Source organism: Protopterus annectens, chromosome 7.part1 (assembly GCF_019279795.1).
Source record: "Protopterus annectens isolate FY-2018-M chromosome 7.part1, PAN1.0, whole genome shotgun sequence".
Lineage (NCBI taxonomy): Eukaryota > Metazoa > Chordata > Ceratodontiformes > Protopteridae > Protopterus > Protopterus annectens.
The window spans coordinates 249,575,735-249,598,644 of NC_056740.1; the positions used below are offsets into that span (position 1 = coordinate 249,575,735).

Sequence of the window (22,910 nt, forward strand, 5' to 3'; positions counted from 1 at the left end):
GTACAGTCTCACAATGAAAACAGATTTAGCATGAAAGTATTGTTGTGTAAAATCTTACCATAACTTTAGATGTCCTTCTCACCTATATGGTGCTGTATCCATAACACAAGGGAGTCTGCCTCTGGTCGACCCGCATACATCTGGCCATTTTGCAAAAGATAGATGCTACTGCAAGAGTGCATGTGATGTCCTGTTTCTTTCTGCAGACATTGGCCATAAACAGATGGATGCAAAACAGACATCAGTACGCACCAACCTCACAACTGTATGCTGCCAGAATCAGCGAGTATAGAGTGGGTACTCAGGAGTCAGGCAAGTGTAAGGGGAAGGCAGGATGGGAAGTTATACAGCAGCATATAGAAGAGAAGGACGTCTAAAGTTATGTCCTATTCATATGCTGCTGTACCCATAACACAAGGGAGAGTGCAAAAGCTCCTGTTATTAAGATTTGGGGGAGGAACAGAAGCATTTTCCACAAATCTATGAAGAATGGCTCTAGCAAAACATGCCCTGGCTCTAGAAATGATGTTCAACTTGTAGTGTTTGGTGAATGTATGGACAGAGGACAATGTAACTGCTTCTAAAATGGCAGCTATATCCAAACCCTTGAAAAGAGCCGCAGAGGAGGACTGCCCTAGTGGAGTATGCCTTTACTGGGAAGGGAAGCCTTCTCACATGGGCTGTATAACAAAAGGAGATGGTTTTAGAAATCCAAGAGGATATGGTTTGCTTAGAAATGGGGTGTCCCAGGGCTCTTGGGTGTTAGGAGACAAAGAGCCTATCCAATTTACAGATTGATTTGGTCTTAGCCAAATAGTATCTGAGTTGTCTGTGTACATGTAAGAAATGTAGGATTCTTTCAGCCGAGTTTTGAGATGAAGGGAAGAAGGTCAGAAGGTTGATGGCCTGATTCAAGGACAGCTCATTGACCCATTTGGGCATGAAGGTTGCTTTAGTAATTAAACACACCCTATCCTTATGGAAAACAGTAAACAGATGAGAGGCCATAAGGGCTTGTAGTTCAGAAAACCTTCTTGCTGAAGTAATGGATGATTTTCCATGTGCAGCATTGGAGAGAGTAGACCTTGGCTGGTTCAAAGGGTGGTAGTGTCAATTTTTCCAGGATGCAATTTAGATCCCAGGGAGGCTGAACTCACTTCCTTTGAGGTCTAAGGTGCTGAACCCATTTCAAAAATAGTTTAACTTCAAACTTAGAAGCCAGAGGTAGGGTGAGTGGCAGGCAGGCTGAGATGGAAGATAAGTGGGTCTTGATTGAAGAAGAAAACAATCCAGACTTCGTCAATTCACACAGGTAAGACAAGACCACTGGTGGTTCTACTGCCAGTGGTTGTAAATTGTGTTCTTGACATCAGACAGAAAATCTCTTCCACTTAGAAAGATATGATTTCCTGGTAGTTGGTTTTCTGGCCTCCTGCAGAACCTGAAGCATGTCCTCTGTGTATATGTGTCTGAAGGGAATCAATGCCCTATCACCCACAGAGTAAGATTCAGAGTGGTCATTTGAGGGTATAAGAGTGTTCCCTTCTCCTGTGTGAGCAGGTCCATCTGGTGGGGTAACCTGTGGAGATTGCCCTTGGCTAGATGGAGTGATAGGGGGAACTAGTGCCTCCTTGGCCACTAGGAAGTCACCAACAAGATTTATGGTTGTTCTTTCTGAATTTTCAACAGAACGTTTTGTATGAAAGGGAAGTGGGGGATTGCAAGGAAATGAGAGAGCATCCACCCTCCATGCTTCAGGATATGGTACCCTGGAGCAGAAGGTTGGAAGCTGTCTGTTCATGGGGGAGGCAAACAGATCCATATCTGGACTACCTCATAGATAGGTACAGGAACACATATTTGTGTAGCATCCTTTCGTGAGACTGAGTAATGGTCCTGCTTAGAGTGTGTGCCATCACATTGTCTACTGAAGGTATGTAGATGGCTTGGATGTTGACTTGTCTCTCTAGAGCAATTTCCCATGCTTGCAGGGCCAATCTGCACAGGAGGTAGAACCTTGTCCCCCATTTGTTGATGTATCACAGCACAGTGGTACTGTCTGTTTACTACCTCAGTGTGCCTGGTAGTAGACGATCCTTGAAAATTTGTAGAGCTAATATCAAGGCTGTCATTTCCTTGGTATTGGTATGCTCTTTCTGTTGAGTGAGGGTCCATTGGTTTCTCACTCTCCATTCCCCTAAGGTTGCTCTCCAACATGTGTCTGAAGCATCTGTGAAGAGGTTCTGCTTAGGGGGCAGGGATTGTAGGGGCATGCCTGGGTTGGCCTTTATCTGGGCTGCCCACCAATTCAATTCCCTGGAAAGGCATGGAAGTATTGGAACCATGAACTCTAGAGGGTCCAGGTGTTGTTTCCAGACTGTTCACAAGTACCATTGGAACTTTCTCATGTGAAGCTTTGCCAGGAGTACCATGGGGATGGTGGAGGCCATGAATCCCAGGAGCCTGAGAAACTCCCTGGCCAACAGGGCTTTGAGAGGGAGTAACTCCTTGAAATAAGAAGTGAGATGAAATTTTTTTCTGGGGGAAGATGGGCCATGTTTTTTTTCTGTTAGAATCCTGCATCCCAGAAATACATGGTCCTATGAGGATATCCGGGATGATTTTTTGAGATGTATTGTGAACTCCAGACTTCTCAAGAGGGAAATAGTAAAGTCCAGGTGTTGTAGGACCATTGGAATTGATGGGGCCTGTATGAGGAGATTGTCTGGATAGGGAAATATTTGGATTCCCCTTGTTCTGGCATAGGCCATGACTAGTGCTAGACAATTTGTGAAAACTCTTGGGGCCATAGAGAGGCCAAATGGCAAAGCACAGAACTGAAAGTGTGCAGAACCCACTGAAAAGCAGAGGAATTTCCTGAAGAGAGGATGGATTGGGATTTGTAAGTAGGCATCCTTTATATCCAAGAATGCCAAGAAGGCCCGGGGAAGAATCAGAGGAAATAGTGTATGAAGAGTGAGCATCTGAAAGGAGGGTACCTGGAGGAAGGTGTTGAGATGGGACAAATCCAGGATTGGTCTCCAGGGACCTTCTTTCCTGGGAACCAGGAACCAGGAACATCCTGGAGTAGAATCCTTTTATTCTTGCATGAGGAGGGACTTCTTGTATTGTTCTTTGTGTGAGGAGTTCGTGAAGAACTGGAGGAAAGGAAGTCGGTTGGTCTCAAGGAGGCTGTGGAATGACTTTGGGAGTAAGTTTCGTCTCCCATGTCATAAAGTGTCCCTGTTTTATTACACAGAGGACCCAGGAGTCCTGGGTAGCCAGATTCCAAGCAGGGAAGGAGAGAGAAAGAGAGAGACACATGGAAAGAGGGGTGTCTGGATCTATTGCCTGTTAGTCACAGGTCACCAGACTTAGCCTGAAAGGGCTGTTTGGAAGTAGGAGTAGAGGGAGAAGGCCTGGAGGAGGACTGATTCCTGGAATCTTTTTTGCCTTTGGTTGTCATCTGTCTAGCAGGCCTTCTTACAAAGGAGATTTTGGCAGGGTAGTGCCTTTAAAAACATGGAATGGGGAGACATAAATGTGTCTCAGATCCTGTAGTTCCTTATCCTTCTCTTGAAGTGCCTTGAAAAGTTCAGCAGCTGCTGATCCAAATAAAGCTTTGTTGTCCAAAGGAGGGTCTAGGAGTTTAGACTTAATGTCATCAGGGAGAGGCTGCAACCTAAGCCAGGAATATCACCTGATGACAGACCCTGAGGCAGCAGCCCTAGATGAGGCCTCTACCGCATCATAACTGCACTTGATAGAGTCTATCAGAGACCCAGTCAAAATTCTTTGTAGTGCATGGAGCTTTAGCTGTTCCATGTACTGCTAGTTACAAGAAAAAAAATTGCTGAGCATTTTGCTGGCTTTCAAAGCCATAAAGCACTTAGCAACGACTGTCAGAAAGACAGTGTAAGAGATTCTATTATGTTATCAAAAGTTGGGGATGCATTAACTGTACAGACAGCTGGCAGAAACAAATCTATTTTTGTTTTGCCACTGTTGTTGGCAGATTAGTACTGGCAGATTTAACTGTCTAGCCTGATACCCTATCTTAAAAACTGAAGCAGGCGGTGCTTAACACTTGTTAAAACCATGTCTCGTGCTGTAGAAGTGCATAATGATTTGTCTTTTTCCAGATATCGGAGAGTAATCCCCACACTCCATCCACAACATTATTACTACTTCAAATGTTACTGCTAGTACTGGTAAGAATACAATATGCTTGAGAAAAAAAAGTGTAAAATATGATAGCAGTTTCATGTTTTCCATATGTACATAAAAATAAAGGCTATAGATATTAAAAATTGTATTAATTTTATAGACATCGGATTGCTGAACGTTCTTCACATTAGTTTACTAAGAAATATGGAAACAGCAGAGTTTTGCTCTTTAACAAAATGTTAAAGGCTATATACCCAAATTGCAATTCATTTTATAGAGATTTGCATGCTGAATGTTTTGCTCTGACAGTTGACATGTTATCTTGCTTTGTTTTAAGGTTACTCACTTTTTGCTTGTTAAGCATGATACAATGTTTGTTCTTTGTTATTCAAACTGCCTGCTCATTTTTTTTGTACTGAACCATGTGTTCACAGTACAAACATGCAACTTTAAATATGATGAGTATTGGTGGAGTATATGTGGATGAGGTTAAGAAATGCTGAAGTAACTTAAGATATTTAAATGAATACCAATATTTTTTGATGATGATGGTGAAACAACAGCAAACGAAGCATAGGGTACTATGGACCAGATGTATTATTTTTGTCACACCCTGATAGCTAATTCTAAGGTTAGGTCAATTCTCATTTTATATTTATGCAGTCTTGTTTCACTTGGTACCCAAATAGCACTGACAGTTCTGCACCATTTGCTAGGTGTGTGGTCAGAAAAAGATGAATAATTGATGAGTTTGGTGAATCTGTAACTCCTTGTAAAAGAGAGACTTTTTTAGGAAAATAAAATTGTTTATTTTTTTTTTGTTTTTGTTTTTTTCAGAAATTTCAAGTTTTTCTCTTCCAAGAAGTTCTAGTTATGACAAGAACAATCACCCAGTCAGACCAGCTCTATTACCAGCTTCACCAACAGCCAGTCCCCATCAAGGACCTTGTGCTGGAAGATCTTCAGGATGGGGAGGTGAGACTTGGAGGATCTATCAGAGGCGCATTTAGCAACAATGAAAGAAGTAAGTAGAGACCTATCACTTCATTCAATATCCACATGTATTTTCACAGCTCCTAAGTAAAGTACCTACCGGGTTTATAGTTTAAGGAAGCAGGGAATTGTTAACAGTGAGAGTTGGAAAAGGGGAGAAACCTGATCAGAAAAATACTAAGCCCTACCAGTATGTTGCTTTGCAAGCAAGCGGCAGAGTTCACAAATCCAGTTTGATTAGTAGCTTCACTTTTTTTTTCTTAAAGTATTTTATTAAACTTTTAAAATGATAACAAAGTGTTTCAAGACTTGAAATATCATGGAATAAGTAAACAAACTGAAGCATGTTGTTTTAAGATGAAATAACAGTACAATTATTTACATTATATACAAAATGCCTGAGACCAAATTATCAGTAGTTAACACAAGACATACATAAAAATGATAAAGATGAGTTATATTTGTATTTAAGATAAAAATGTTTCACTGAGCTTCAGTTTCTACATGGTATTGTTAAAGTCCCATTGCCTGCCTTATGCATTCCTTGCTTAACAGAATAGGTTCAAATTTAAAATTTTAACACGTAACTTATTTCCACCGCACTAGTAATGACACAAGTAAAACTCTTCATATCTTTACTGTATTCTTTCCTTACAACGTTTGGGAAGGGTCATCTGTTCCTCTTCTCCACTGTTACATTTATTCTTCCTAAACTTGTGAGGCACAATGTGGCTAAATAATTACTTTTAATGTGCATTCATCGGTAAATGTATGCAGTGGTGATTTTTTTTTCTTTTTGAAGTAGCATATATGTAAGCGCACAGCACAAGTAGACAAATGGTTCCTCAAATAAAGAGAAATATCAGCAACGAGACCAAACACTGCTAAAAGCAAAAATATGAGATTTATTCATGGTAAGCACTTTCACGCCCTTAAACGGTGCTTCCTCAAACCGTTAAGGGTGTGAAAGCACTTACTGTGAATAAATCTTATATGTTTGCTTTTAGCCATGTTTGGTATCATCATTTTTTACACTGGGACTGACACAGTACAAGTACTTGAATGTTGTTTAAGGTAATATGACAAAGCAAAACAAGCCTTAACTGTAGAAGGGCATTATAAAATCAAACATGTAAAGCAATGTCTTTTGGCTTTTCCAGGGTAGGGGTCACCACAGCAGATCACCAGTCCGCAGATTGGTTGGCAGTGGTATTTTTACGATGTCGAGCTGCCAGCCCAGCACCCAACCTGCACACACACATACTTGCGTGTCTTTAAATATTCACTTGACCACAGGGAGGACATACAGATGCACAGAAGGTACTCCAGCTGAGAATCGAACCGGAGAACCTCTTGTACCACCACAGCCAACATAAATTCAAACATGTAATAACCATAATTGCATTCAGGGATTACAAGTATTGCTACAAAGGATCCTGGGGATGTAACCTTTAACAACTGTTCTTTTTTAGCCGTGTTGTTCAATTTTAATTTCTGATTGGTTACAAATGTCAGAAGCAGATCATGTTAATCCCCTTGCTCCCAAGTTTTCTCTTCTTAAGTTGTTGTGAAAATAGGAATGTTAATAAAATATTGTGGAAGTTTGACTTTTCTGAAACTCAGAAACATGTAAAAATGCAGATAGTGTAATATTTATGAATGTTTCTGAATTAGCAGCAATTCAGTTTGTTTTCTGAAACTCAGAAACATGTAAAAATGCAGATAGTGTAATATTTATGAATGTTTCTGAATTAGCAGCAATTCAGTTTGTTTACCTGGTTCAGAAGAACAAATCACACATGTTCTTTGTTTAGCTCTTGCAGCAGATCCCACTTTGGAACAAGGCCAGCTCCTCTATATGCTGTGTTGTTGGCTACTATTCCATCCATCAATGCAAGTGCCCATGGTACCAATGTCAAACACTAAATGTATTCTTAATTACTGTTTTGAGTAAAAATAGTGTTAAGTCTTCCATTATGGAAGGTACTGTTCAGCATATCTTTACTATTTTGCACTTGAACTGTATGTGAAGGAATATTTGTTTTTAATACAGTGGCGGCTGGTGACTTCAAATCAAAGGGGGGCTGCAGGAGACAGCTGAATGGGTGGGGCCAATGGGAAGGGGTGTGGCCAACTAGAAAGGGGAGGAACTATGCTCAAAACCACAAAAACTGGAACTTTAATTAAATACGCTGGCCTGGGTGCCAAACCATCATTATGAGAGTCCAATCAAGACAAAATGAAGTGTAGAAGAAAAAAAATATTTCAATGCATTGGCTGCGTGGCAGCTTACTTAATATCTAGATGGAAACAGAAAAGTTGTGAGGCATGAAAAAATAAATTATTTTTTAAATACATTACTGGAATGCCAGTCAAAATCAAGTATAAGAAAAACAAGCAGCACTCAACTCAAACCACTTCTCCTTGCACTGCAGTTCTAATTATAATTTATATTCAGCTTAAAAGTACCAAGTAACATGCTGAAAGTAGCAATCTTTGTGATACCCCCACTTGTAAAAATGTTTCTTATCCAAAAAGACCTGCTGCCTGACAAAACTATCTACTTACCTGATAGATTGGCATTCTGTTTAGTTTATGGGAAAAGCCTGCAAAGATGACTGCAAGTCTCCAGCAAAGGTAATGAGCTTCTTAAAATACTGTAATCCTGTCCTTTATTACAAATGCTGTCATATGCATTTCAATACCCAAGGCTTACACGTTATCTAGTTATGCAAGTATTCTCTGCATGGCAACAACAAAAAGGCTTTCAATGTTGGTAATTCTTTACCAGTATACTTATTAAAGCTTACTTGCATTTTACAAAAACAGACAAGCTTATCTGATGGTCATGAAAGCATTGCTACTTAAACACAGAGCAACGGGCACTTTCTGAATAATAAGAAGCATAATCAACAGTATAAAAATATGACAGAAAACCGGAACATTCTGCAAAATCAAGCGAGGACAGATGAAAAGCAAATGTAGTACTTGTGCCTACCTTGGTGGGATATTCTGCACACTCACACTGCATAACTGCTCCTTGCCTTGCTTGGACACATCCAGAGTCACTACATGGGGGACTGGGGTGCAACAAGTATGTCACAATTTGAAATGTCTCTGGCTGACTGTGATGGCCCTGAGACATTTGTCATACCTCTCAACCTCAGAGCAAGAAATCTGGACAAACCAATACATAGAAGTGGGACAAAGGCCCAAAAATAAGGACAATATTTAAATACTGCTCTTATAAACTTTCTAATAGAATAGTAGGTCTTGCATTAGTATGAATTTTCTGAAGGGTATGAAATCTGAAACTCAAATGTCTGTCTTTATTTTCTAACTTCACTCTTTAATGTTTTGCCACTAATTTGCCAGAAAACCACAATTTTATGAAAAATGGACCAAAAATGTGATGCAAAAATATAAAATAGCCACACAATACAGCTGGGAACCTGTCAAAGTAGGGACACTTTTTTAATATTAGTACTGTTATAACTTGAGCAGCTGACAAAATAAACCAATCTACATGCATTTCTGAAATAAAAGTAATCTATAACTCTGATTATTACAGTTATTTATTAATTGTAAACCCTCCACGTTTTCTTCCAAAATTGCCATTTTGCAAAGGGATTATTAGAGGGAGAGCAACATTTTGAGCCAAAATCAGGGACAGTTGAGAGGTTTGGATGTGCCTAATTCTATAAAGCAATTTATTTGCATGTACCGCTCAACCTGTTAATGTAGGAAATCTGGACAAGGCCAAATATATTGGGGGAACATACAAACAGTACTAAAAGTTGCTCTTGTATAAACTTAGTTTATAGAGTAACAGATCTTGCTTTAGCATGCATTTTTCTGAAGGTTATGAAGTCTGAAACTCAATGTCTGTCATTATTCAGTGACTTAATTCCTAAATGATTTGCCAGAAAACCACAAATGTTTTGAGGAACAAACTAAAAATAATAAGCAAAAATCTATTCATTCTGTGAAAATCTGGACAGTTGAGAAGTATAGCTCAGCCAGGGCTATCTTTGAGCCTCCCCCCTGTAGCCATTCCAATGTCCCATTACTTGGCTATTTCACCCCATTTACCATAAACACTGTAATGTGCATACTGCTTTACTTCTACGATGATTTGGATTTTATTTGAAAGTTTTATTTTGCATTTTACAGCACAAACACTAAGACATCTGCTAAATAAAGCAATGCAGTCTCGCAATGAAAATAGACTTAGCATTAAAACTTCTCTGCTCTTGAAACTCACATTCATTGAAATAGCATTGAAATCCACATTCAAACAAAACACATTTGGCTAGTATAAAGATTAACTTTGGGCTGTTTTCAATTGATAGGCCCCTTGCACACAAAACATACATTTGTTGTATGATACACCTTCCTGATTGTATTAAATTATATTCCTTGTATAATACAGTACAGTTGTTAAGAGGGTGTTTTAAATCTATTGTTTGAACATTTTTCCAGTAAACAATGAAACAAAATGCATGCACCAATAATGACAAAACTGCTCAATTGAGAACATTTCCATCATAAAAGTCTACTCAAACTTCTACAATCCACCAGTATCGGTAAATATGCACAATCTCTGCAGAAGTAAAAGTCATCTAAATAATTCCACATTAGAGACCTGTAACTAATGAAGAGGTTGCTGCTAGCAAGCAACTTTATATTTCATTGTTTCATCTACAAATAAAGTGCCTGTTGCCCTTGAGGAATAAATTGCCTATGTTACATTACAAAAATGATAAGCTAGTAATATTACAACAGGGAATTGATGGCAAACTGATAACAGGTTTATATTACTAGGTATCTTTGCCAAAGACTGGACGTTCTCAGTACGGTAGCAACTACCCCCTGTGGGAGTAGAACCCACAGCCTTCTGCATCTAAAGCAAGTACACTACCTGTTGTGCTATTAAAATGCAGGCAGACTGAGCATAAGCAGCAATAAACTTCTTTTCCCCTGCAGCTCTCAGCTCCTTGTAAAATCTACTTGACACTCAACTGTATCTCTCAACTTCACAGCACAAGAAATCTGGAAAAAGCCAAAATGTATTGGGGGGGGGACAAAAGTTCAAAAAACAGGGATACTTTTTAAACATTGCTTGTATAATATTGGAAAGTTGCTAGAATAAAATGCTGTGTTACCACCATAGGTTCATAGGTAGGTACTAGGCTATCGGCCCTGGGGCCTATACATGCCCAGCCAAAAAGGTACCCTGGCTTTTGCCACCGAAGAAAATGATTTTCCTGTGCCACTGTTGAGCAGAACCACAGAGGGTGATCCCCGGGGTGAATTTCCTATTTCCCATCCAATCATCAAGATTTTTCTTGAAGAGTGCTAATGAGGAGCTTTGTTTGATATAGATAGGTAGTTTATTCCATAGTATGGGAAGTCTCTGGAACAGGAATCTATCCCTCCGGCATGTTCTGTTTATTGTGGTGACAAGGTTTAGGTCCCTAGAGCATGTAGCTCAGAGGGATTGGGATTTCTTTAAGTGGAGCATGTCCAACAGCTCTGGGTTTGACATAGCTTTGTATGTTAGGCAGAGATCACCTCTGAGTAGGCTATATGCGATGGAGTAAAGCTGGAGTTTTTTGAGACGGTCTGCATAGGGCATCTGTTTGAGGCCAGTAATCCTCTTTGTGAGGTATTTCTGCGGCCTTTCCAGTTATTGTAGATGTCTTGTGAGGTACATACTAAAAGGGGCGTTGTACTCTATAATGGGTCTAATGAGTGATGAGTAGAGGGGAACAATGACCTCTTTTTTTCTGGATGAGAAACCTTTTGTGATGAGGTGTGCCATGTAGAAGGATTTCCTGACTACTGTGGCGATGTGATTATCAAAGGAGAGACTATTGTCCACCTGTGTCCCAAGGTCTCTTATCACACTTTCGGTGTTAAGTATACTACCGCCTATGTTATATTTCATGGGTACAGAGTTTTTACCAAAAGGGATGACAGTGCACTTTTTGGCATTGAGCTTGAGGCTTTGGCTTTGACACCAGGCATCTGTCTCAGTGAGGCCCTTTTGTAGGATGTTCACATCGTTAGGAGTTTCAATTATGGCTCCTAGTTTGCAGTCATCTGCGAACTTCTTTACCCAAAGACCTTCTGTGTTAGCCTGTACTTCAGAGAAGTCGATACCAAACAGGAGAGGATCCAGGACTGAACCCTGTGGTACTCCACTTGTCACTGGTCTGAAGTCAGATTTGGAGTCTGCTACTTTCACAGTGTGGGTTCTGTCAGTGAGCCAGTTGGCAACCCATCTTGTGACATAGCGATTTATACCTAGTTTAGTGAGTTTATCTATAATTCCAAAGTGGGGGATGTTGTTGAAAGCCTTGGCAAGAACTAGATAGGCTATGTGAACCACCTTACCCTTGTCTACGGCTTTGGTGACTGCTTCAAAGAAGTCTATCAGGTTTAGGAGACATGATCTGCCTTTTACAAACCTGAACTGGGTGGGGTCCAGAGTTTGGAGATTACCAATGTACGTTCCATGGCCTTGCAGACCAGGCTTGTCAGGCTAATGGGGTGGTAGTTCCCAGGGTCCATGGTGGCTCCCCTCTTGTGGAGTGTTATAACTGTTGCTGTGCGCCATTCAGCAGGCACAAAGCCTGAGGTGAGGCTATGATTGAACATGGTACTTAGGTGGGGTGCCAGTTCGTTCTGTAGTTCATGTAGAACACAGCCTGGGATGTTGTCTTGGTCCCATGGATGCTGTGTTCTTGGCTTTGGAGAGTGTGGTTTTTACCTGTGCAGTCATGATTACAGGAACTTTGCATTCTTCTGGTATAGAGATGGGCTGTTTAGGAGGTGAGAAGGGGGTAAAGTTAGTACTGAACCTATCTACCAGGATGTTGGCAATATCAGTTGGGTCTGTATATTTAGTGCCATTGTGCTGTAACTCAGAGCAGATCTGAGTGTTGCCATTGAGATTCTTGACATAGCTATAGAATGCTTTGTGGTTGTCTTTAGAATCAATGGCAATTTTGTTTTCGTAACTAGCTTTGGAGGATTTTATCAGGGATCGCAGCTTCTTACTGAGGCTGACCAGGGAGCTCCTCCACTCATGGGATTTTACTCTCTTTTGCAACAGTTTCTTCCTTCTGTTGTACAGTTTGTTTATGGCAGGGGACCACCAGATTGGCTTCCTTTTTTTGGAGGATAGCATCTTGGTTCTGTTTGGGATAGCACGATCCATGCACTCATGTAAGTGCTTATAAAGTGCAATTGTGTAGGATTCAGTAGTCGTGACTGTATTGTCCATCTGCATAGGTGTCATGAAGTTCACCACTTCTGTCTTAAGAAGCATGAAATTGGCTTTGGAGAAATTTTTTACCATGGTTTCCTTAATGGGGGGTGGGGACAGGATGTAGATATCTAGGGTAATTAGCTTATGGTCGGATCAGACCAATGAGGCGTTGACTTCAGTTATAGAACACTGGTCACTCATGTTGGTAATGACTATATCTAGGATATTGTTGCATCTGGTGGGGGTGTGGATAAGTTGATCCTGGGCATTGGAGTTTATGAATTCCAGAAGGCATTGAGCGAAGGAGTTGGTACATGAGTAGTTTTCCCAGTTAATGGTAGGGTAGTTGAAATCGCCCATTATTAGGGTGTTTAGTTGAACCTTAATATTTTCCAGTACATCAAGAAAAGAGGAGTGGGAATCTTGGAGCATGGTGGGTGATCTGTAGCAAGCTACAATTTGGATTGCAGTTTTGCCCAGAGTTAGTTGCACTTGGATAACCTCGGCTGCATTATGTTGAACAACTAGCCTGGAGGTGTGGATATCCTTAATGAATATGGGCACACCTCCACCTTTGGTGTTTCGGTCCAGGTTACATGGCCGAAAGGTGTGGTATGAGTTATAGCCTGGTAGTGCAGGGGTGCTCTCTGGAACCTTGAACCAGGTCTCAGTCACTGCACAGATATCGATGTTCTCCATTTTAAGGAGTGCCTCGAGTGAGTGCATTTTGAGATTTAGACTTCTAGCTTTGAGTAGCATCACCCTCAGTTTTTGCTTGCCTGTTCCTGTTACGGTGGTGAATTTGTCATTTGAACCTTGCCTAAAAAAGGCACTATAGGGGCGGCAAGAACCTTAGTCAGTATCCAGAATCCCAGGGGTGACAGGTGCAGGCCATCTCTGGCAAAGCTTCGTGGTCTGTGTTTTTAGTTCCTGTTACTGATCCATTGCCTTATTAGGAAGGAGGGAAGTTTCTTTGCTTACCAGTGGGAGTGGGAAGCACTGAGCGGCCTTTTTGTCCGATTTGGTGAAGTTTCAGCCAGAAACTAGTAGTCCATTGGTCATTTTGGGCCAATTCCTAGCTCCCTTCAGCCCCCTGCTATAAAACACGCTAAACTGTACTGCTGATCTAACCAGCATATCCTATAACTGAAAAGTTCATCTCTACTTGATTCCCAAGTAGACTATTCTCTATCTGTAAAGCCTAGCACTTACTCCTACAGTACTTGCACCTTGATAAAGCACTCTTATTATAGATAGTACCCCACCAGCCCAAAACCCACTTCCCCCGGAGTCCTTTGAAAGTTCTTTATCTACTACTTCTAGTATGTCGAGGGATCAGTTGCTAGTGTCCTCTCCAGCTCAACTGGTGAACCTGGGAATATTGAGGCAATGTTACAATTGCCTCATGTACACAGACAATCCTCTCCTTCTCCCACAAAACACAAATACATGCGAGAGATGCAACTATACGGCCAAACTGGAGGCTGAGCTCTCTCAACATAGGACTGGCAAGACCAGACAGGAGGAGAAGGCAACCACACACAATACATACCCAGTCACACATGGTACCATCACAACTTCAAATCATACACATACTCACACAAAGACATACTCGGAGGCTCTGGTCAAAAATTTACCAAAACAGCAGAGGCCACCAAAGCAGACACCCAAACAACTACCACCTCACGACCCAACACATGCAACACATAGACCACACAGTCAGAGTGTCAAACAGTCACAGCCCTTAAGGCCAAACAAAATGCCAGACACACTTGTCATTGGTGATTCCATAGTCAGACACACTGACGTCCCGCTCACCAGACTGAGTAAGGAGAAGGTCACAGTAAGCTGCCTGTCGGGCGCTAGAATCCGCCACATAACGCAAGCACTCAGGTCTCTCAACAGCAGGTACAAGTACGACTCAGTCATTGTCCACGCTGGTGTCAACGACCTGAGACGCACCTCCTTGGACTACATGAAAGGGACGCCGAGGAGCTCTCTGATTATGTAGCCCAGGCAGGTATGACCCTGACCTTGAGCAGTATCCTACTTTCACCTAGAATGATGCCACAATACAGTGATAAGATGATCAGCTTTAATAATTGGCTTAAATTCTGGTGTCATTCAAAGGGGATCCAATGTCTGTCTGCCTGGGATGACATGCTGGACAAGCCATGCTGCCAAGGGACGGCTTGCACCTGTCACCCTGGGCTTCCGGATATTGGCAAAGGCTCTTGCCACCCCATAGTGCCTTTTTAGGCAAGGCTCAAATTCTAAACCTACCACCCTAGAACACCAAAAAGGAAAAAACTAAGGGTAATGCTGCTCAATGCCAGAAGTCTCAATCTCAAGATGCACGACTCGAGGCCCTTCTCAATACGGAGAACATCGATGTCTGTGCTGTGACAGAAACCTGGTTCAAGGCTCCTGAGAGCACCCCAGCACTAACAGGTTTCACCTCATATCATACGTTCGGCCCCAAAATCCGGACAACACCAAGAAAGGAGGGGTGTCCATATTCATAAAGGACACCCACACCTCAAGGTTGGTGGCAACGCACGATGCATCTGAGACCATCCAGGTGCAATTAACCATAGGCAAGACTGCTCTGCAATTTGTAGCATGTTACAGGCCACCCTCTCAAACTCAGGAACCTCACATGGCCTTCCTGAAAACATTGGAGGGATAAATGTATCTCCAAACACCATCATACTAGGTGACTTCAACTACCCTAATATAGACTGGGAACACTACTCAAGCCCGAACACTCTAACCCAAAGATTCCTGGAGTTCATAAACTCAAATGCCATGGAACAACTAGTCACCATCCCCACAAGAGGTGAAAACATACTTGATCTCATCATCACGAACATGGGATCAAAATGTTCAACACCGAAGTATACCCTCACTGGTGAGATCAGATCATAAACTAATCTCGCTGGAGGTCCTCATCCGCCCCAGCTGAAACAAAAAGACCACAGTGAAAAACTGCTCAAAAGCCGATTTCACACTTCTAAAAACTAGTGTGGTCTCCTTTAAGGCCCCTGAGCCAGTGGTAAACATTACTCAAACCGCTGAATCACTTACAAATGCCTTCTACCAGCACCTACAGGACTGCATGGATCAGGCAATCCCAAACAAAACTAAGACTCTCTGTACCAAAGGCAAGCGTCCAGTCTGGTGGACCCCAGCCATAAACAAGCTCTACAACAAAAGGAGGAAGCTACTACAAGATAGAGCAAAATCCTTGAAAGGTAAGACACCTTTGATCATTATAAGTAAAAAACTAAGAGCTCTCATAAAATCATCCAAGGCAAATTTTGAGAGAAAAATCGCCAAGGACTCTAAAGACAATCATAAGGCCTTCTTTAGCTATGTTAGAAACCTAGGAGGAAACTCCCAGATATGCTCAGAATTAGTTCAAAATGATGTGAAAATTACTGAACCTACACACATTGCTAACATACTGGCTGACAGGTTCAGTGCAAACTTCTCCCCTCCCCAAAGGAGAGATATCTATTCCAGAGGATTGTAGCCCCCAAACATCTCCAACGCCCAGGTGAGAACTGCCCTCACTAAGGCAAAAACACAGCATCCATGGGACGGATGGTGTCCCCGGCTGTGTGCTTCATGAACTCAATGAGGAATTAAACCCACAGTTAGGACAGCTGTTTAATCTTAGCCTCACCTCAGGATACGCACCAAGGAGTGGCGCCGGCGACTGTGGTCCCACTTCATAAGGCGGTGCCTCCACAGACCCTGGAAATTACCGCCCCATTAGCTTGACAAGCCTTATCTGCAAAGCCATGGAGAGGATCATAATGGAACTCATAAATAAAGACATAGGGAACTTGCAGACTTTGGATCCAACCCAGTTTGGCTTTGTCAAAGGCAGATCCTGCCTCTTAAACTTGGTTGACTTTTTCGAGACAGTCACCAAGGCCATTGATGAGGGAAAGGCAGTCCATACAGCCTACCTCGACCTGGCAAAGGCCTTGACACAATACCCCACTCAGGTATCATCGAAAAACTCATCAGCTTGAATGTAAACCCATACATCACAAGATGGGTTGCAAACTGGCTAGCGACAGAACCCACAGGGTCAGAGTTGCTGGAGCCATGTCAGACTCAAAGCCTGTCACAAGTGGTGTCCCACAGGGCTCAGTCCTGGGTCCACTCTTGTTCGGCATCTACTTTTCTGAAGTACAAGCAAACACAGGAGGGTTATGGCTGACAAAGTTTGCAGATGACTGCAAACTGGGCCATAGTCGAAAACACATCTGACACAGATATCCTCCAGAAGGGCCTCACAGAAGCGGATAACTGGTGCCAGAGCCATGGCCTGAAGTTAAACGCCAAAAATGCATAGTCATACCCTTCGGGAAAAACAAGGTTACCCTAGCTACCATATAGGTGACAATCCACTGAGCACAGAAAAGTCATCAGGGATCTGGGGACCCAAGTTGACAGTAGTCTTTCGTTTGACACTCATGTTGCTAAAGTAGTTAGGAAAACCTTCTATATCGCCCACCTGATCATGAAGGGATTCACATCTAGATCAAGGGAGGTCATCGTCCCCCTGTACTCATCACCCATTAGACCTATGATTGAGTACAATGCCCCATTCGGAATGTACCTGACCAGACACCTGATGCAGCTTGAAAGGCCCCAAAAGTTCCTCACCAAAAGGATAAAGGGTCTCAAAAATATGTCTTATGCTGCCCGACGGAAAGAACTCCAGCTTTATTCAGTCTCATACCGCTTGCTCAGAGGTGACCTGTGCCTGACATATAAGGCCATGTCAAACCCAGATTTGATGAATATGCTTCACCTCAAAAACTCTAGATCCGCCAGAACCACAAGGGCAGGAGACTTAAACCTTGACACGGTTATAAATAGAACGTCCTGGAGGGACAGATTCATCACCCAGAGACTCCCTATGCTGTGGAACAAAATCCCGGTACATGTGAGGCAGAGCACCTCGCTGGCCTTGTTCAAGAGGAATCTTGACCAATGGATGGGAGATCGCAGATATACCCCAGGGATTACTTCAGTGTCACTGCTTGACAGAGGCACAGAAAAATGATAGGCATAGTTTTTATTCAAACTAAAGGGGTGGCGAAAGCCACATAACTATGGGCTAGGCTTATAAATGCCCTTGGGCAGATAGCCTAGTATGAACCTATGAACCTATGAACCTATGAACATGTCATCCCAGGCAGACAGATACTGGATCCCTTTAGAATGGCATTTCATTGCCATGTCTTGAACCCCAGGACCCTTGCAAAACAGTCAGAGCAACATACCACTGTGCCAAATCAGCTCTTTTGTGAAAGAGAGGAAGACTGAAACTTCATTGGCAACCATTTAGTGATGTAATGGGGGAATACAGCCCTCAAACATATTCATTGAATTCAGTTCTCACCATAGCTGTCAACCTTAGCACAAAAAATCTGGACGAAGCCAATAATGGGGGAATACAGTTCCAAAAATAGGGCAAATTTCAGATATTCATCTTATAAACTTAGAAAATTGCTAGAATAAAAAGTTTTGTGTTGCTATGTACTTTCTGAAGAATATGAAGTCTGAAATTCAAACGCTTGTCAATTTTATTTATTTAACATTTGTTAACCAGGAAAGTCTGACTTGGAATAAAAGCCACTTTTCAGCAGAGACACAGGGAGAAATACCACAGACACATGTCTTTGCATGTCCTCCCTGTGTTTGTGTGGGCTTGCTCTGGTGTCCTCCCATGTTACAAAGTTCACACAGAAGGTACCCTAGCCAAGAATCAAACCAGAAAACTCTAGCTGTGAGGCAACAATGCTACCACTGCACCATCAGCTATTTAAGGAATTAAAATTCAGAAACCACAGATTTTATGAGGAACAGAACAGAACAAAATATGAGGCAAAAATCTGGAAATGTTTCACAAATGGTGTTGGGTAGGGAATTCAGGCTCTTGTTACCTGCACCCAAGGTAGAATGTTCGAGCCTGAGGTATTCTCTAACCAACAGGCATTCTGAGTTCTCTAGCCACCAGTATAAATCAACTGGGGCATTTTACACACACACGCACGCACACACTACAGTTCTTGGCCTTATGCATTCCTTAAATCCACAGCAAAGAGTGTACCTGCAAATTCTCAGCTGTCTGTGTTTGTTCTGCAATAATACAATCCACAGCAGAAAATAATGTATGAGTAAAACTGCACCTTTAATCCACAGCAGAGAGTATCTCGGCCATTCGTGTCATGCTGGAATGCACTTCTGGTTTCCTGGCTCTTGTTTGTTCCTTCCTGTTTGCGTGAACATTCCAAGACTGCTGACCCTGCAATCTGATCCCCTTCCAGGCTATGCGGTTAGCACCGCATAGACTTCTGGGGCATCAGCAGTCTGCTGCCTTCTTCCTGAATCTGGACTGGTAAGGCAGCAGTCCAGATTCACTTTCTGTGTAGAGGATAGAGGATTTGTAGGACTGTACCACTGTGGTTCACAGCTGGGGGGGGGCACTGCAGTCAGATATCATGAGCCGCCACTGTTTTAATATTAGATATCAGTATATGCTAAAAAGAATATAAATCTGCCGTGGGTGCTGAGAATAGCATAGTTGACAAGCATCAAAGACTGAAGTAAAACTGATTTTATGAACTTTGGTTATGTCTTGACTTAGGAATGGGGTTCATTTCCGTCATAGTATGTAAAAAAACTTCATATGAAGAAATTAAAAAAAGACAAACTGTGTAAGTAAGTTTTCAATAGCTATGATTCCTTTGCTTCAACTAAATGTAAGACTACAAATGGCAATATATTCAAATGCAGTCTCATACGTTCCATCTTCATAATTCTATACTCAGTTGTATGCAAATTGACTGTCAAGACATTCTTCATGTACCTATATACATATGTGTGCATTTGCATATACACATACACACACACATAGGTATAGCATACAAGGATATCGGCACCTGACTTTGATGAGGAAGTTAGTTCCAGTTAAATGTTTCATCATGGTAATGCAGTCGTTAGTTTTGCTGTCTCACAGCACAAGTGCTTGTCTGATTTGTATCTTCTGCCATTGTTTGTCCTGAATTCCACCGAAAGACATCCTGATTGAGTGATAAGTTGTCAATGTGTTTTACATTTGCCATTGTTATGGTAGCCCATTTTAACAACTAAGCCAATGAAGTAAAGTAAAAGTAAAATGAATACTAGAGTGTTGTGGCTGAAACTACTATTGCTAACTTTTGCCCTTAATGCATACATTGCTAATATGTGCTCTCTCTCTCTCAACATTTTCTTTCAGCCAAAAACTTTTTCAGAGTAACTGTTAAAAATGGAACTCAGAATCAGTCACACTCGTTACAAGCCAATGATGCTTTCAGCAAACAGCAGTGGCTAAACTGCATCCGTCAGGCCAAAGAAACGCTGATGTTCATTCCACAAGATGCTGGTGTGTTAGAATCAGTGACTGTGAATCATCCCCTGCTGTCACCAGATGGCAGCAGGGAAACCCAGGAAGAAACCAGCCTTGAACAAATGGACCAATCAGACAGTGAATCAGACTGTAGCATGGATGTCAGTGAAGTTAGTGTAGACTGGGATCAAATGGAACAAACAGACTTTCAAAGCATACAGACGGAGAGCAACGTTTGACAGAGACATTACCCCATTTGTTTATTAGAAGTAAATCCTGTGTCTTACCTGTACAGTATTTGCATTCCATAAAAAGGAGCAGTTCTGAGAAGCACTTTTTAATTTTATTGTGATGGTGTACTTGCAGTCTCACTCAGCTCTGTACCTATGAGTACTGTAACTGCCTCCTCTGTCTGTGCAAGCTGGAACCTGGTGTCATCATTGTGCTCTGGTCTTGTGTTTTTTAAACATTCTTCATTGCAAATAACTGAGGTCCTTAACTAGTTATCCACATAGTCCTGCTGGAAGGGGAAAGAAAAGTTTCTATACTACTGTTTATTTATGTGAGCTTAAGCGGTAATCAATTGTTGTATAGATCAGTACTTTTTTTTGACTGTAAGACAGTGGTTAAGATAGGTTTCTAATAGGTGCCTTTGGACTTTAGCAGTCACAGATCAGTGGTCTCTAATATTATGGTATTCATTAGAAATGCAGAGAAGAAAGGAAGCCATTGAAGTAAAGCAGTCTGAAGTCAGAACTAGATTTGATAGGTGGCAACTTGACAACTCAGTAAAATACAATTATTTTGAGACTACATTGTGGATAAGTATGGAATAGGAGTACAAAAAAACAGTATTTAAGCAGAAGGACACACAAAGTAAAATAGCTGAACATCTCTAAAGAGGAATCTGTCGGGCATAATTATGTTCAGTCACCTGACCTACAGCTGTTGGGGACTTATAGCATCCATCTGTGATAAAAAGGTACACCAGTAAAGGCTACTTCTTTACCTGTGTAGAGCCACCCTGTGATATGAAATTTAAGTTTGTCAGGCATTGAGAATGCAGTACTAGCCATTTTGCCTGTGATATTACTGTACGCCAAATTGGCTTGGAGTCAGAGATCTGAGTAGGTTTTGCATTAAATGCACTGAAATCATGGACTTTCCAGTTTCCTGTAGAATGAATGGGCACTGTCAGACCACGTCGTCAAGAGACTGTAAATATTCACTTGCATTGTGAGAGTGGAGACCTAAAGTGGCACAAATATAACTCCTAAATTATTGCCAAAGTTTATTTTCCCTGTGTTAGGTGTTCTACAAGTTTACATAAACAGATGTAGAATGTTTTGTCATTTTATTTTCTGTGCCTGTGTCACATGCATTAAAAAAAACATCATGGCAAGATAATCATTATAAAACTATTTTTGTTAATGTATTGTGCTGAATTTTATCCTGTAGAGATTTCTTTCTGTATTTATAGTTTTTACACAAGGGATGTTTTTTGTTTTTGTTTTGTTTTTATGGGTTTGTAATTTATTTGAATTGCTTCATAATTCGTTCAGAGCTTGGTATTTTTTTTGACTGTTCAAGGAAATTGGTAAGTGGTAAGAACAGAAGGGAAGTATGCAACTCGTGTAGGATCTGTTCCTTCAAGAAGGATGTACTGCTGCTTTTAAGCATTCTTTTGCAACAGTGACTGGACTGTGGTATTTAAAGTTCTGGAATATGCAAAGGACAGAGTATTGATTATGATATTAAATATTTTCTGTATTAGCCTTAAAGGTATTTTTATGAAGCATTGCCAAATAAATTACTTTGAACCTAAATTGTATTTATCCATGTGTTTCTTAGGGTGTGCAGAGCTCATTTCAGAATCCAGTTATGAAATTGTGAGATCAGAATTAAGTGAAAGACTATAATTTTGCAAAACATCCAGCACTGCTGATAAGAACATAGGACTATGTTTAATTTATCCATAGAATGTTGAACATAAATATGCCAGAATTGTAGTCCACATGTTATTACATGGTAGAAAAACAGAGACATAACTGGAAACAGAACTTAAGGTGTTTTGTCTCAGTGAAGCACCACATTGCAGCATCTGAAGAGTTAAGTGCCTCAATGCATTTTCCTGTAGTTTACCCATTTTTATTTTGGTCATTATTTCAGTAAAAAAGCTTTGTAAACTTTGTATTGAACCCACAGCCCAAATAAATTTAGTGTTTTCTCTGGGTGAGGTCATGATAGGCATGAGTCCATAGACTTTAATGGACATGTGTCTGCTCATTCACAGCATGCATCTATTAAAGTATGTGGTTGCATCCCACATTTTCCCTGAATTGATGTAATTGAGGTTAAAGATCACCATTACCGCTCAGTGGTATCAGCAGAGGAAACATGGCTTCTGCAATGTTTTTTTTTTTTTTTTCATTTAATGTGGATTGAAAATGTTTGCCATTAGAATTAAGATCCTAATTGGTACTTTATGAAATACATACACTGAGTGGTGCAAAAGGTAAGTCATATAAGTGTGAAAAAAAAAGCTTATGAAGCTCCTTGCTACACTTAACTAAATATTCTGTAACTTACTGTGTTACTCCATTCATGCCACGTTAGCAACTGCAATCCTTGTTACTTAACCACTTTCACCTGGGGCTGCTGCCCCTTCACCCAGCCCCACTTACAGTTTTGTGGAAAAAGCTTAGTTGCTTACAAATTTTGTTAGAGTAAATATTTTAGAAGTTCCTTAAGTAGAGGGTTAGCCCAATGTGATGTCAGTATTCTCAGAACAGCTTCACATAGGTACAGGAAACTGTGTTGTTGAATCCTTGCAGTCTGCCGCCATTGGCGATGAATGTATATGGACTATGAAGAGAAAACTGGCTAGGTATACTGTAATCTACAACCCAAATTAGAAGGTTTTTCATGCCTGGGAATGGAAGTGTTATTTAGTCTACAAAGAGTAAACATGCCAGTGAAATGTGGCCAGAAGCTGACTGTCTCGATTTTCTTTAACTAAGGTGTTAGTGCAATAATTCCACAAAGTTAATTAATTCA

At 41.2% G+C, this 22,910-nt stretch overlaps 1 protein-coding gene across 5 annotated transcripts in view; it reads left to right on the plus strand.

Moving 5' to 3' along the window:
* Positions 1-21,679, plus strand: part of ARHGEF3 (Rho guanine nucleotide exchange factor 3) — a 3,017,585-nt gene extending 2,995,906 nt beyond the window's left edge. For all 5 annotated transcript variants that reach the window (XM_044078691.1, XM_044078693.1, XM_044078692.1 and 2 more), the window contains 2 exons: positions 5,005-5,191; positions 19,743-21,679. In XM_044078691.1, the coding sequence (XP_043934626.1) occupies positions 5,005-5,191; positions 19,743-20,092 (537 nt within the window). In that variant the 3' untranslated portion in view covers positions 20,093-21,679. The remainder of the gene's footprint in view (positions 1-5,004; positions 5,192-19,742) is intronic.
* Positions 21,680-22,910: the final 1,231 nt, after the last annotated feature.